Source organism: Danio rerio, chromosome 3, assembly GCF_049306965.1.
Source record: "Danio rerio strain Tuebingen ecotype United States chromosome 3, GRCz12tu, whole genome shotgun sequence".
Lineage (NCBI taxonomy): Eukaryota > Metazoa > Chordata > Actinopteri > Cypriniformes > Danionidae > Danio > Danio rerio.
Genome location: NC_133178.1, coordinates 44,513,364 through 44,527,079, shown reverse-complemented (window position 1 = coordinate 44,527,079; position 13,716 = coordinate 44,513,364). Strand labels below are relative to the sequence as shown.

General features: G+C 32.7%; 1 protein-coding gene across 2 annotated transcripts; it reads right to left on the bottom strand.

Moving 5' to 3' along the window:
• Nucleotides 1–3,198: 3,198 nt before the first annotated feature.
• Nucleotides 3,199–11,637, bottom strand: ube2ia (ubiquitin-conjugating enzyme E2Ia). Of its 2 annotated transcripts, NM_131833.2 has the most exon segments (7): nucleotides 3,199–4,118; nucleotides 4,216–4,295; nucleotides 6,471–6,580; nucleotides 6,693–6,765; nucleotides 7,160–7,243; nucleotides 7,684–7,778; nucleotides 11,496–11,624. In NM_131833.2, coding segments are annotated over 6 exon segments (474 nt in total). In that variant the 5' UTR covers nucleotides 7,750–7,778; nucleotides 11,496–11,624; the 3' UTR covers nucleotides 3,199–4,057.
• Between the last annotated feature and the right edge of the window lie 2,079 nt (nucleotides 11,638–13,716).

Below are 13,716 nucleotides of genomic sequence, written 5' to 3'. Positions count from 1 at the left end.
TACAATCTGAGACAAGCTTTATATCAGATATCACTCAGCCAGTAGAGATCGCTCACTTTTAAAGAAAACAGACCTTAAACGCGCCGATTTTGCATTGGCATACAATTCACCGTAAACGATTAACCCAGGTTACTGGCAAATTAAAAGTCCTATTAGCATGCTCTGGCATATACCCTATTGTTGTAAAAAAAAAAAAACATTAATAGTAAGCTTATGCACTGTAAAAAGTGATTCGTTACTTAAAGCGAGAAAACTAATTGCCTTAAAAGAAACAAGTTGACTTTACAAAAATAATGTAAGTAAACCCATTGTTACTTGGAATTGTTAAGTTGCCAATTTTTATAATTCTGCAAATTGTATTCCCTTTTATTCCAATGCACATTTATTATATTTATTCCAGCTTTTCTGTATCTGGCGAAATGACAGTAACTAAAATAAATCTACTCTTCCAGACTCCAGTGTCTTCTAAATTTAATTGTAGATTTTATAGACTTAATGAAGCACCAAATATGTCATTTTGTAAAAATTGCAGTAATTATTTGAAAACAGAAGTGCTAAAATAGTATGACAGTATAAAACAGGATTAGTTGACTTTTAAAAATGTGAGTACAATAAGCATAATAATAAAAATTAAGTCAGCTTAACAGTTCCAAGTTACAAAGGGCTGGTTTGCATTATTTTTGTAAAGTCCACGTGTTGCTAGTGCCTAGAGTCGCAAACAAGAACATCTTTTTACATCATCAGTAATCGAGCTGTGATTCTCAAAGCTTTGACCACCAATATGACCATCAAGTATCTTGTAAGAAAACTGATATTGTAAGCATAAAGCAACATGTATTTTTTACATATTTGAAAATTAATCATCTTGCAGTTCTGAAGTCATCATGCAGGATGATCATGCTTTAAAGATGATCTCTGAAAGCAATGTTTGAATCAAAAATACAAACACATATGATATATATTCATACATTTTCATATTATCATCAATAATCACAAATTAGCTTACCGATCAGCAGTTTTCCAACTGGTTTATCATAACCAAACAAACTATCAGTTGTTTTGTATTTGTTAACTATTGTTAGTGTAGTGCAGTGGTGCTCAACCCTGCTCCTGGTGATCGACCTTCCAGCAAAGTTCAGCTCAAACCCTGCTCAAACACACCTGAACCAATTAATTAGGACCTGAACAACACTTTATAATTACAGGCAGGCGTGTTTGATATGGGTTGCAACTGAAATCTGCAGGAAGGTCGATTGCCAGAAACAGGGTTGGTCACGCCTGGTGTACTGAAATATACAGTGGTGTGAAAAAGTCTTTGCCCCCTTAGTGAAAAAGTCTTTGCCCCCTTACTGAAGTTTGCATGATCGTCACACTTTAATGATCCAGTTCATCAAACAAATGTAAATATTAGTTATAACACAAGTAAACACATACTGCAGTTTTACAGATTCTATTATTAAAAGAAAACAAAATATAAAACTACATAGCCCTGTATGAAAAAGTGTTTGCCCCTAAACCTAATAAATGGTTGGGGCCACCTTCAGCAGCAACCACTGGAATCAAGCACTTTTGATAACTTGCACTGAGTTTGTTAAAGTTGCTGTGGAGAAACATGAACTGCCTTTTTAAGATCATGCCACAGCGTCTCAATTGGATTTAGGGCAGGGATCATTGTTCTGCTGCAGAACCCAAGTTCGCTTCAGCTTGAGGTCACTAACAGATGGCCAAAGATTTTCCTTTGGGATAATTTGTTATAACAATGGTTCCATTTGTCACAGCAACTCTTCCAGTTTCTTTTTCTAAAATGCAATTACTTTTACGCCACACACACCTTCCAAAACGTTCAACCTTTGTCTTAAAGACATTTTTACAAGAGGCAATCCTTTATGTTCTTTTTGCTTAGCAGTGGTTTTCATCAAGTAATGCGGTGGTACGGTAGGTAGTGCTGTCGCCTCACCGCAAGAAGGTCCCTGGTTCGAGACTCTGATGGGTCAGTTGGCGTTTCTGTGTGGAGTTTGCATGTTGTCCCCGCGTTTGTTAAAAACATGGAGTACTGGTGAATTGGGTTGACTAAATTGTCCATAGTGTATGAGTGTGTATGGGGGTTTCCCAGAGATGGGTTGCAGCTGGAAGGGCATCCACTGTGTAAAACATGTGCTGATGAATAGTTTTAATCATTGAAGTCTGCCATGCAAACCATTTTTCCAAGTCTTTCTTATGGTGGAGTCATGAACACTCACCTTAACTTAGACAAGTGAGATTGTTTGGATGTTGTTGTAGAGTCTTTATGTTTTTTGACTTCTTGGATGAGTTGTCACTGTGCTCTTGAGATTATTTAGGTGGGGAAGGTTCCCCACTGTTCCATGTTTTAACCAATTGTAAATAATGAATCTCACTGTGGTCATCTGTAGACCACTTTTCCAGACTGGTAGATCTCAATAATTTTCCTTCAAATTTGTTATTTTATTTCTTTGAATCTCCACATCATGACTAGCTTTAGAGGATCTTTTGGTCTACTTCACTTTGTCAGGCAGGTGTTATTGAAGTAATTTGTTTGTGATCAGCTGTAGCAGTAATCAGGCCTGGGTGTGGCTAGAGAAGTTGAAGCCAGATGTGACGAATTGTTTCAGATAGGGCTAAACAGTTTTGGATTTTGCTTTCGTTAAACTTTCATTAATTTCAAAATCCAAAATAAATTACACTTAAATTAGTTTTTAGATCCAGGGTCACATTTTTAAAATACTAATTTCATAAATCGCATTGCTTTAGCACTACCGTCACCACCACAGGATTTTAAAATATTACTTACCATTATAAACAGCAATCCTGGGATTTTTTTTTTCCTCTTTCTTTTCTTCTGGTCATCGCAAGTTCATATATTTAGTGGTTCTGTTATTGCCTTTTAATGCATAGCAAAAAATGTTTCCATACATCTATTACTAAAATACCAACAAAGCTTGGCCTTTTTTTATTTTATAACAAGGTCTATATTTTTATGAGAAAATGCATATTTCTAACTGCATTTTTAATGTTAATTAATCAAGAATGCTAGGTAGGATCCACTTATTGATTTACTTCCATTACAGTGTAAAAAGCACAAGAATTTATGTCTTCCAACATGGAGCAGCACAAAAAGACTTACCTTTCGAATAAGTCCCCCACACGAAGTATGCGAAATCACCTGCATTCGCCACTGGATTTGTATAAACATTTTTATTTACTCTATACACTTACATGAACAAAACACCGTATAAACACAAAGAGACTGATGCAGCGGTTAACTAACCATTTGATTCAGAGGCCTTTTACTTATGTTTATTTTTTTTTCTCTTTTTCTTTTTTTAAAGTGAAACACAGACGGCCGAGGCAGCACAATGCTATCATACTGAATGGTACATGCTTAGTACACTGCCTGCATCAGGAATGGAAAAGAAAAACCTCTACAGACACTAGTTCAAAAGTAAAGAAAGTATAAAAGTATCATTTTACAGCAGTCGAAATACTGACATTAATAGCGAGTTTTAAATCATTAAAACCATGAAGGAGACTAAAGGCCAGTCTGAAAGAAGGAAAAAAAAAAAGCTGTTTTAGGCTCATACCTCTGCATCTGTGGAATATCAATTCTGTACGTTGAGGATGTTTATTGTGCCTTTTTTTTTTGGAAAAGGTAGCACTGTTTCCAAATAACCTCACTCACACAAAATGAAACTATAATAAAATAAGAAATAAGCCACAAATCTAGCGTGAACTTCCTTGGTTGTGGGTTTGCGCAAACAAGAGGGGGGAGGGAAATTATACTATTATACAAAAGGCCAAATTTTAAAACCCCTAATAATAATAATAATAATAATAATAAATTTGTCAGGACGAGCATCAGTGGATCAACAATGGCACGACACATTCATTTCTTTAAGCCCAGCAGTAAATTAGTATGAAGTGGATATGATTTGTAAAAGGTGTGGGGACAGAGAGTGTGTGTGTGTGTGTATGTGTGTGTGACGGGGTGAGGAGACCTGGTCAAAAACCCATTTCCATTACAGTGTGAAAATCTTGAGGTTTACGGAGAGAACTTTTTGGCTTGTGCTCGGACCCTTTTTTCATACTCCACTCTGTTTTGGCTGGAACAGAAATGCAAACACAAGGTTCATAAGCAAGGCAATAAGCATCTGGGGTCTCGATAGGCAGGACTGCCGAGTTTGAAACGGAGGAGCGTACCAGTAAATCGTGTATGCCTCGGCCTGTGCGGGATCCTGAATATTTGGTTCATTTAGGAGCTCTTGGATTCCTAGCAAGATCTGAAAAATATTAAAATAAACATTGTGGTGATTTGTTAGGCAATACTGCCCTCTTCAGGAATAGAGACTTTGTGGAAAAGATTTGGAAGGGACAAAATTTCCAAACTGACTGCAGTATGAATTATTATATTAAAGACACATTTGTGTACCTTTAATTGAGACCATTTCTTCAATGTGGTCTTGTAATTTGCCCATGAACCTGCTTGTTATCAAACTATTTCATAACTGTAACAAGACGCAATTCAATCATAACTTAAATGTTAGAAAAGCTATCATAACATTGTTTATCAATATGTGGATTCTCTGAAGCTATAGAAATAAATATCTATATAAAAATGATAAACAATAAAATAAAGTGTAAAAGGAAATGTATGGGACCATTGTTTTTTGTTTACATGCCTCAAAATGGTCTATACATGCATGACACTTATAAAGAATTTATTTTTTTTTTTAATAAATAAAAAAAAAATGGATAAACCTTTGTGTCTGATATAATCACAAATGCATTTGTAGGATTTTCCTTTTTGGATGTTAAAATCTCTGAATAACTAATTTCTAACAATATATTATGTGAATTGCAGATTTACTGGGACATTAGATTTTCATGATGCAAAAAACTTGGTGACTTAGGACTGCTCTAAAAGTATTTTTCCATCCAAGTGAGCAATTTAAGAATTTATTGGGCAAAAATATCACAAAATGCATGTACAAAAACATTTACATGACCAAAAAAAAAAAAAAAATAAAAAAATAAAAAAATAAAAAAAAAAAAAATAAATAAAATATATATATATATATATATATATATATATATATATATATATATATATATATATATATATATATATATATATATATATATATTTTTTTTTTTTTTTTTTTTTATATATATATTATATATATATATATATATATATATATATATATATATATATATATATATATATATATATAATTAAATTCCCTAAGAAATTATATAATAAAAATTATTTTTAAAAAGGTTTTATCATTTGAATTAATAAGACAGCCTTTGATTACCAAAAACCTACTAAAAAATAAACTAATAAATGGGATCAATAATAATAATAAAAAAATCATTTTACAGCACAATTAAGCATGTTAACTTTTAATGAAAGGAGTACTTTTTTAAAAACTGGGAATGCTACGTAAAATATTTAATTAACATAGTTCCTAGTTATTTGGTAGGGGTTGGGATTTTAATATTAGTTTATTTAAATTTAGAAGTGTAGTGGGGGAAAAAAATACAGCGGTGTTGGGGGGGTACAATCATGTGGAACAAATTACCAAAATAAAAAATACAAATAAAAAAAGAATATTGTATTGTGAATAATTTTGTTCTAGTATTAAATTGTATAGGTACTGTTTGTTTCACGCATTTATTGCATTTTGCAGCCATACTTAGATTTTTTTAACAGCAAGAACCACAATGTAAACAAGGCCAGGGCTTTGTTTATACTTGGCTTTTCTTTTTCTTTTTACGTATGGGATACTATGGAAATTTTTGCACAGTTTATCTAAAATCTGTAAAATAAAATTTAAATAAATTCAACAACACCACTCTTGAAATTCAAATATTCTATAATATTAATAATAAAAATAATTTACTTGACTATTAGATGCAAAAAACACCTTAAAAAAAAACAAAGAAAAAAGAAAATTAGGCATAAGTATATTAGCAAAACCTGCAGTAGAACAAAAATATATTAAAACAAAAAAAAACTAGGACTCATTTAAAGGAATGCACCCTAAAATGTACTCCCTGAACTTAAATTAATTACACTGAATTTTGAACTGAAAATAATTTCACAAAAAAATGCTCATTGACAGACATGTGTTAAGCTTAAACACACTCATTTAGTTTCCCTGAATACTAAACTTAATTTCCTCATGTTGATCAGTAAACATCTTTAAACGTTTAAATAAATAAATAAAATGTTTCTTAGCAGTGCAAGGAGTGCATGCAACCTTTAATGCCATGACATTTAAATTTAAGACCATCTCCTGTGTATTTAAGACCTTTCCACAGATATAAATTGTGAAAGGTTGAATTAAAACCAACACCCACAGAAACCCTGGTTATTGGATGTTTCAATTAAATGGCTCATTTAACATCGTTTCACAAAAGGTTTCAGGGCAGCAACCTTCACCGCTTACCTGCTTGATCGTAATGGCAGGCCTCCAATCTTTGTCCTCCTCTAAAATAGACAAGCATACGGTACCAGACGGGTATACATTCGGATGGAATAAAGGAGGCTCAAATTTACCTGGAGAAGTCACAGGATACAAATTCCGCATTATATTTTTAAGATAAATTAAATAAACAGCAAACAAAGATGAGGAAATTAAAGTTTCATCTCCACTGAACATCTGATTTACACTTTGGTGGAGAGGAAGGGTAGTCGTCCTTGAAAAGCATCCGAAGTTTGAACAAGCCTCCCTCCCACGGTGTCTAAATAGAAAAAGGTGATGTATTATTTAAAAAAAAATTAATTAATAAAAAAAAAAAAAATATATATATATATATATATATATATATATATATATATATATATATAATTATTACAAATATATACAATAATTATCATTATAATTATTATTTAAATACTTTATATAAAAAATTATTTTGTCAATATTTAAACACCAATAATAATAATAATAACAATATTATTATTATTATTACACACACATACACACTTGAAGTAAACTACTACTACTACTACAACAAAAGTTTAGATCTTGTATGGGATTTTTTTTTATATTTAAAATACACATATAAAAGTATTTTGACAAAAAAGATGTATATTTTGAATATTGAATTAAAACCCAAAATAATTGGCACTTACCCCTTTTTTCCCTGGTATGGCACACTCCCAGTTCATTAAGTTCATGGTTCCATCAGGGTTTTTTGTTGGTACGGCTACAAACCCCTAAAATAATTAAATAAATTAGCACATTATAAACATGAACAGACATATTTTTTAAACCCCGTGGGTGGCTGTGAAAGTTTGAAAAATGTCAGACTGTAAAGTGTTTTGATGGACGACCTCGTTTGTGCGAGCACATACACCCCCAACACTTTCAATAGTGACATCTCTGCAGAATTAATTAAAATGAGAGACATCTTAAAATATCATTTTCTTCACCACAAAATGGAAAGTCCACCTCTTCACTGCTTTTCCACTGAAAGTTGAACACAACACTTCTAAAAATAACTTTTTAGAAAATGTCTTTTTATGAGCTTCATGTCGCAGATCTAAAGGACGGTTGAATTTGATTAAAGTGTAAAATAAATAAGAACTAAACTAAACTAAAGCTGAAATTATGCAATGTTTCCGATCACGGATGTGAAGCAGCTTTGCAGACTTACAAAAGGATGGTCTTTCCGCCAAGCCTTTCGTTCTTGTGCGAGACGACTCAATGCTATACCAGACATGACTTGTGGTCCAATAAATGATTGAAAACCTGAAAAAAATTTTTTTAAATGAATAGTGTTATCAAAATATGCTTGTAATTTTATATGCTTGTAACTTATCAGTATGCATGCAACTTCCCCTCAGTATTCACAATCCATATTCAATACACATTTTAGAAAAAAAGGGTCCCTCTAGGATTTTGACATGACATTTTTTATTTAAAATTTATCATCATCATCATCATCATCCTAACATTATTGTTGTTATGACGTTCTGTCTCAACTTATGCTCTTATTTGCTTCAATTCTTGTGTTTTGCTGTAAAAATACACAAACATCTCAAGAACCAATTTACTTCAAAAATCTCACTAAATAACTATTTTACGTTTATAAATGTATTATTTTTGAAAGACTCTCCTCGCACTGACCATTAAAACTAATACATTTATTTATTCCTTACTATACATGTGAACTTGTGTAATGTAGTACTACAATATTTTCATTAAGCATCTACTTCCATCTAATCTTTATTTAATCAAGTCAAATTCTTTAAATACAAATTTGTATAATTTACTTTAATATATTTTTTATTTATAAGTGTTATAAAATATAATAACAACAACAACAACAACTTAAAATAAAGCAACTTAAAACCACACTAGGCGAAAGACTGAAAGTCTGGCGAGATTCAATGTTATGGTGTAAGAAAACTGATTTTTGTGGTCATTTTGCAAACAAAGCTTTGTGGTTTATGGTTCCAATACAAAATGATTGTACATTTCACATGTCAGTCAGTACACAAATGATCTGACTGAATCATATAAATCCTGGTTCTCAGTCCTCAAGTCGACCAACACGAGTGTTAGTATACAGAGGATAAAAAGAACTTTCAATATTACTTTTTCTATACTAATTTTCTCAGCAGTTAAGATTTCGCTTTTAAATGCCAGACTGATCATCTGACATGTTTTCCTATTTCCAATATTTCTCTTCGCTTTCTGAGGTTTCTAAAATGAGGAATAGTGCCACTCTCATTTCAGTGCAAAGAAGGTCAAAACAACCAAAACAAACAAGACAACTTCCCCATTAATATCAACAACATCATGAGTTGAAAAATAAATAAAAGAAATGATAATAATAATAATAATAATAATAAAGTTTGCATCTAGAAAACATCAAAGTGTGATGTTAGATGCACAAATACGAATGCAAAAATTACAAAGTGATGCTAAAATTAGATTTTATCAAATCTAGCTTTCCTGGCTTCAGAGGCTGATAATGTTATTAAGGGTTGTGATGATATAAAAAGTAGACAGATCTTGCAGATTTGAGCTGAACAGAAAAATAAATAAATAGGGGGTTAGGTTGAGGGCGGGTGGTTGGGGGGTTTAGGTTGGGGTTTTGGGGAGGACTAATCAGTTGTTAATGAGATCTTGAGAAATGGGCCCTTCATCTTAAATTAGATTATACACTTGAACACTTCAAATGTAGGAACCTTAAATATGACCACCATAATGCCAGGACAAGGTCTGTCCCAATAATCAATTTATCGACTTATCGCACAACACATGGAAGAATGACCTATAAAATTTGGATTACGCAAATGTATATCGCCCATACATAAACATTTTAGCTGATTGCCATCTCTATTGGAGGTGTCAGTTGTCTGTATGGTTTAAAAAAAAAAACACTATAGTATTTATTATAAATTACTTTAGTATATGTTCATGTGTGTGTCTGACAACTGAAAATAGATCTGGTAGCAGATATCAAAGCCTCTGTTACTTTTTACCTTACACTTTTTTTGTGAACATTATTTGTTTAGGATATGCATTTTTACATTCTGATTCCAAAGCCTCAGTTTAAAATTGTTAAAATGACTAGAATTAGTTGAAAGATTCATACTTGCATTGTGATGATATTGTTATTATATAATGGGTGGCATAAAATAGTCTTAAAATGACAATTATATTGTTTAATCGCAATCATGCAATATATCGTTAAACAAAAAATAGATATTGTGGCAGGCCTAGCCAGGACCCCCAGATCAATATGTAAAGCATCAATGTGACAAATACTAAATGTGGCTCAAATACTATTTGGGAAATATCTTTTATAATTATTTATTTATTTATTTATTTATTTATTTTACATTTTGATTTGACATTATCAATCATTTGCATGTGTTAATGTAATGCACATTTATTTTCATTCTTGCATTTATTCATAGGGATTACCTCCATGAGATGACTCCATTTTCAATTAATAGAAAATTTGAAACTTAATTTTTATATTTATGCATTACTTATACTCATCATAGTAAAACATTGTGTCATGTATCCTATTATATCCATTAACCCATTTCAAATAGCTTATTTTAATGTTTACACTTTCTCCAAAGATTTCAAAGTATTACATTTTTAAAGATCCCCAACACTTAAATTACACACAAATAAACCAGAACTTGGTGTTTACATTAGGCATAAGATGATAACCGGTTACAGGGTTTACTCAACTTGAAGTCAAGGTTTTAAAACCCTAAAACTTTAGTTATACCATTCCTATAATACTTGTTGTTGTTGTTTTTAAGGGCAACAGTATCTCCAGCAGAAAAGGACCCTCCAGATCAGAAGCAACTGTTCCAAAATATTTGACATGTTTCTTAAAATAAAATTAATGATGTTCAAGTGAAAATCATATTTTAGAGCAGTAATCACAATACTCTGAACCTGATAAACCATGATATTTTTTATCAAAGTTTACCATACCATCAGAATATTATATCAGACCATGTTTACATGTATATAAATAGTATTAAATAATAAAATTGGGGTGAAACTGGTGTCATGGTTAAGAGATTAAACAGGCCATTTTAATTTTATATTTCAAAATTAACATACATTAATAAAAAAAAAAAACACTCAAATGCAGACGAGCTGTTCAAAATAAGATCTACACTATTTATTTATAAAATAGCCCGTGCTAAGGGCTACTTTAAGATGACCTGACAGTTATTACACATGTATACGCAACACGCGTACACCTAAATAACAATAGTGACCAGGGATAGGAGTATGCATTCCTTTCTCATAATGTTTGCAGAAATTAACACATCCTAAAACCGATCGTTTAACGAAACATTAAAGTTAACAATTCCGTTAAAATGACTAAGACGAGTTGATGATAGCCACGATAACAAAAAGACTAACCGTACATCGCGGGACTTAAATTGCGCAAAATGAATATATAATGAAAACGAAGTGAGAGAGAGAGAGAACAATGCACGAACGAATAAGGCAGAAAGCGCAAATTAAAAAACACATATATATATCCGAACCACTTTAATGATTTATATAGTTCTGTAGTTAGTTCGAGGGAATCAATTTCCGTAATGAATGAACTGCTCCATGTTTGATAACAGGATTAAGAAAATAATGCGCACTGAATGGCTAGAGCTGTCAGATGCGCATTTTCAGCGCGATGCCGCAAACCAGCATCCTCACTGCGCACTTCACTCGCGGATTGAGCCAAACCACGCTTGTTTCGATTTGCTGCCCGCTTTAAATAGCGCAAACACTGTACTTTGAGCCGAATGTGTGCAATTACTATATTATAACACGTGCGCGCGGCGTTTTTTGATTCGTTGTGTGCGGTGTGGAGCGGCTGCTAGCCTAGCATAGCGGCTAGCTAACAAGAACCGCAAACAAAAAAACACCGCAAACTACAGCGAACGCCCAATATAAACTCCATTTTCACGTCAGACGTACCTTTTCAGCCAAGATGAGTGCCGTACTCTGAATTAGCAGCTGTTTAACTGGGAATTCGCGTCAAGCTCAATGCAAAAATCTAGCGAAGTTTCCCTCCTGGTAAAAAGAAAACACAGACATTTACCCAAGATAACTAGGACCCGTGTAAGCGCATTCAGATGCCTGACTGTAAGTTTTAACTAAGTCCATGTATACCGGGCCAAACGAGTGAAATGTTTCTTTAAAATACATGCTAATTAACCGCGTGGTATTTCCAATAAACACAAGCTGATGGATTTCACCTGAACCTTGAATTTAAGGTTAACCACGTACAATTAACTGATTAATGAAATAATTCAAACCATACTCGTTTATATGTTGTAATTAGTGGAATAACACATTTTAATCACCACCCACAAATAGTAAGTGCAAAGATACTCTACTTTTAGTTTTAGTCAGGCGTTATTTAGACAGCTATATGATGTCTAGCCCTTATGCCTTTTACAGAAACTTTCGTTGTAAACATGGTTATGTACGTGAATAAATTAAGTATAATAGTCTGTTCAAAACACAGTCTGATATTTAAATATACAAGTAAGGTTTGAAATATTATAAATTAGTTTTATTTTAGATTTTTTTTCCTGCCACTTTCTGTTTAACGGAGAGCATTTTTTCAAAGCATTTCTAAACGTAATAACCCATTTCTAATGACTGATTTATTTTATCTTTGCCATGATAAATATTTTACTAGAAATTATTCAAGATACTAGTATTCAGCTTATGGTGCAATTTAAAAGGTAATTATGTTAATTAGGCAGGTTAGGAAAAGTTAATTAGGCTAGTTGTTGTAAATAGACAAATTACTTGTTTATAAACGTTCAGGATGCGCGCAGCGAGGTTGCAGAAAAAAAAAAAAATGGGAGCGCTAGCATTTACAGCGAGGGAATGACATCCGATGCGCTACAGAGTTTTTTGTTGTAGAGATGTTATATTGATTACATAATATATATATATATATATATATATATATATATATATATATATATATATATATATATATATATATAATTTACATAATGCTTTCAGCCCATTATAACAGCTTGTCACCAAGTGATAAGCACAGTTATTCGGTAAAATTAATGTTAAAGTGAGTGGCTTTTGTCTGATAGGTTCATTTGGGATAGCACCCTTCCAATGAATATTGGATAAGACAAAATGGCCAAGCATCCTGCCCGAAATATACAATCTCATTGAAGCTCCAAGTAATTTTACAAGAAAGAAGTTAAAGGCCTACAAGTCTTTGGATGCTAACAATGTTGTTCTGTGTGGTCATGCGAAATAAATAATCTTCCATGATTACCAGATTCAAAACTTTGTAGTGCTAAAAACCGAGGTTCTGCCTAGCCAAAGACAAGGAAAGAAGTCGGAACTGTACAAGGCCTGGACAATCATCAGCAAGCAAACGAACTGCATTCTTACAGTGAACTGCACCTGTGGGGCAGGGCATGTGAACGTACATTTTTACATTTCATTCTTAGCATTCAGTGTCCGCAGTTTAATTCACCATGTTTAAGTGTTTTTGCAGAAATCATTGCTGCACTCAGCAGAGAGTAATGTGTATGATTTAGCATAGCGTGAACTTACCTGATTTCAAATGAGAACTGCAGAGGCAAGCATTTTTAATTGGGTCCTCACTCCATTCAGCTCCCTTTTAGTCAAAGACGTCTGTGGTTGGCATTAAAAGCAGTGTGGTGTACGGTAAAAGCTATGTTTTCTATTTTTCAAATTCGCCATCCATTTTTGCTGTTGCAACCGGTCTTTTTTTTGCAACCAGGAACCCATGTGAGGTCATGTAGTTTGTTCTGTAGACCAGTGGTTCCATGCAAAGCATATAAAAATGAAAAGAGAAATCTTAAAGAGGAATTGCATACCTTAGGATATCAGGATTTCTTAATAAAAGGTTTTTTAAAAGATGGTTTAAATTCAGGGAGACAAATTAAGGCAATTATAAGATTCAATTATAGTGGATTATAAAATAGAACTTTTAATTCTTATAATAGAAATTAAAGTTCAGTCTTTTCACACTCCATCACAGTAGGTGATGATATGCACCTCTAAAGTTGGTTCACAACGCTCCATAAAACCAAGAAGAAGAACCGAAAAAAAGAGGGGTCTGGCTGCAGACTCGGTACAGTGCAATGTGAGCTGCATCCAATGCTTTTTAATGTGCTCACCTAACGCC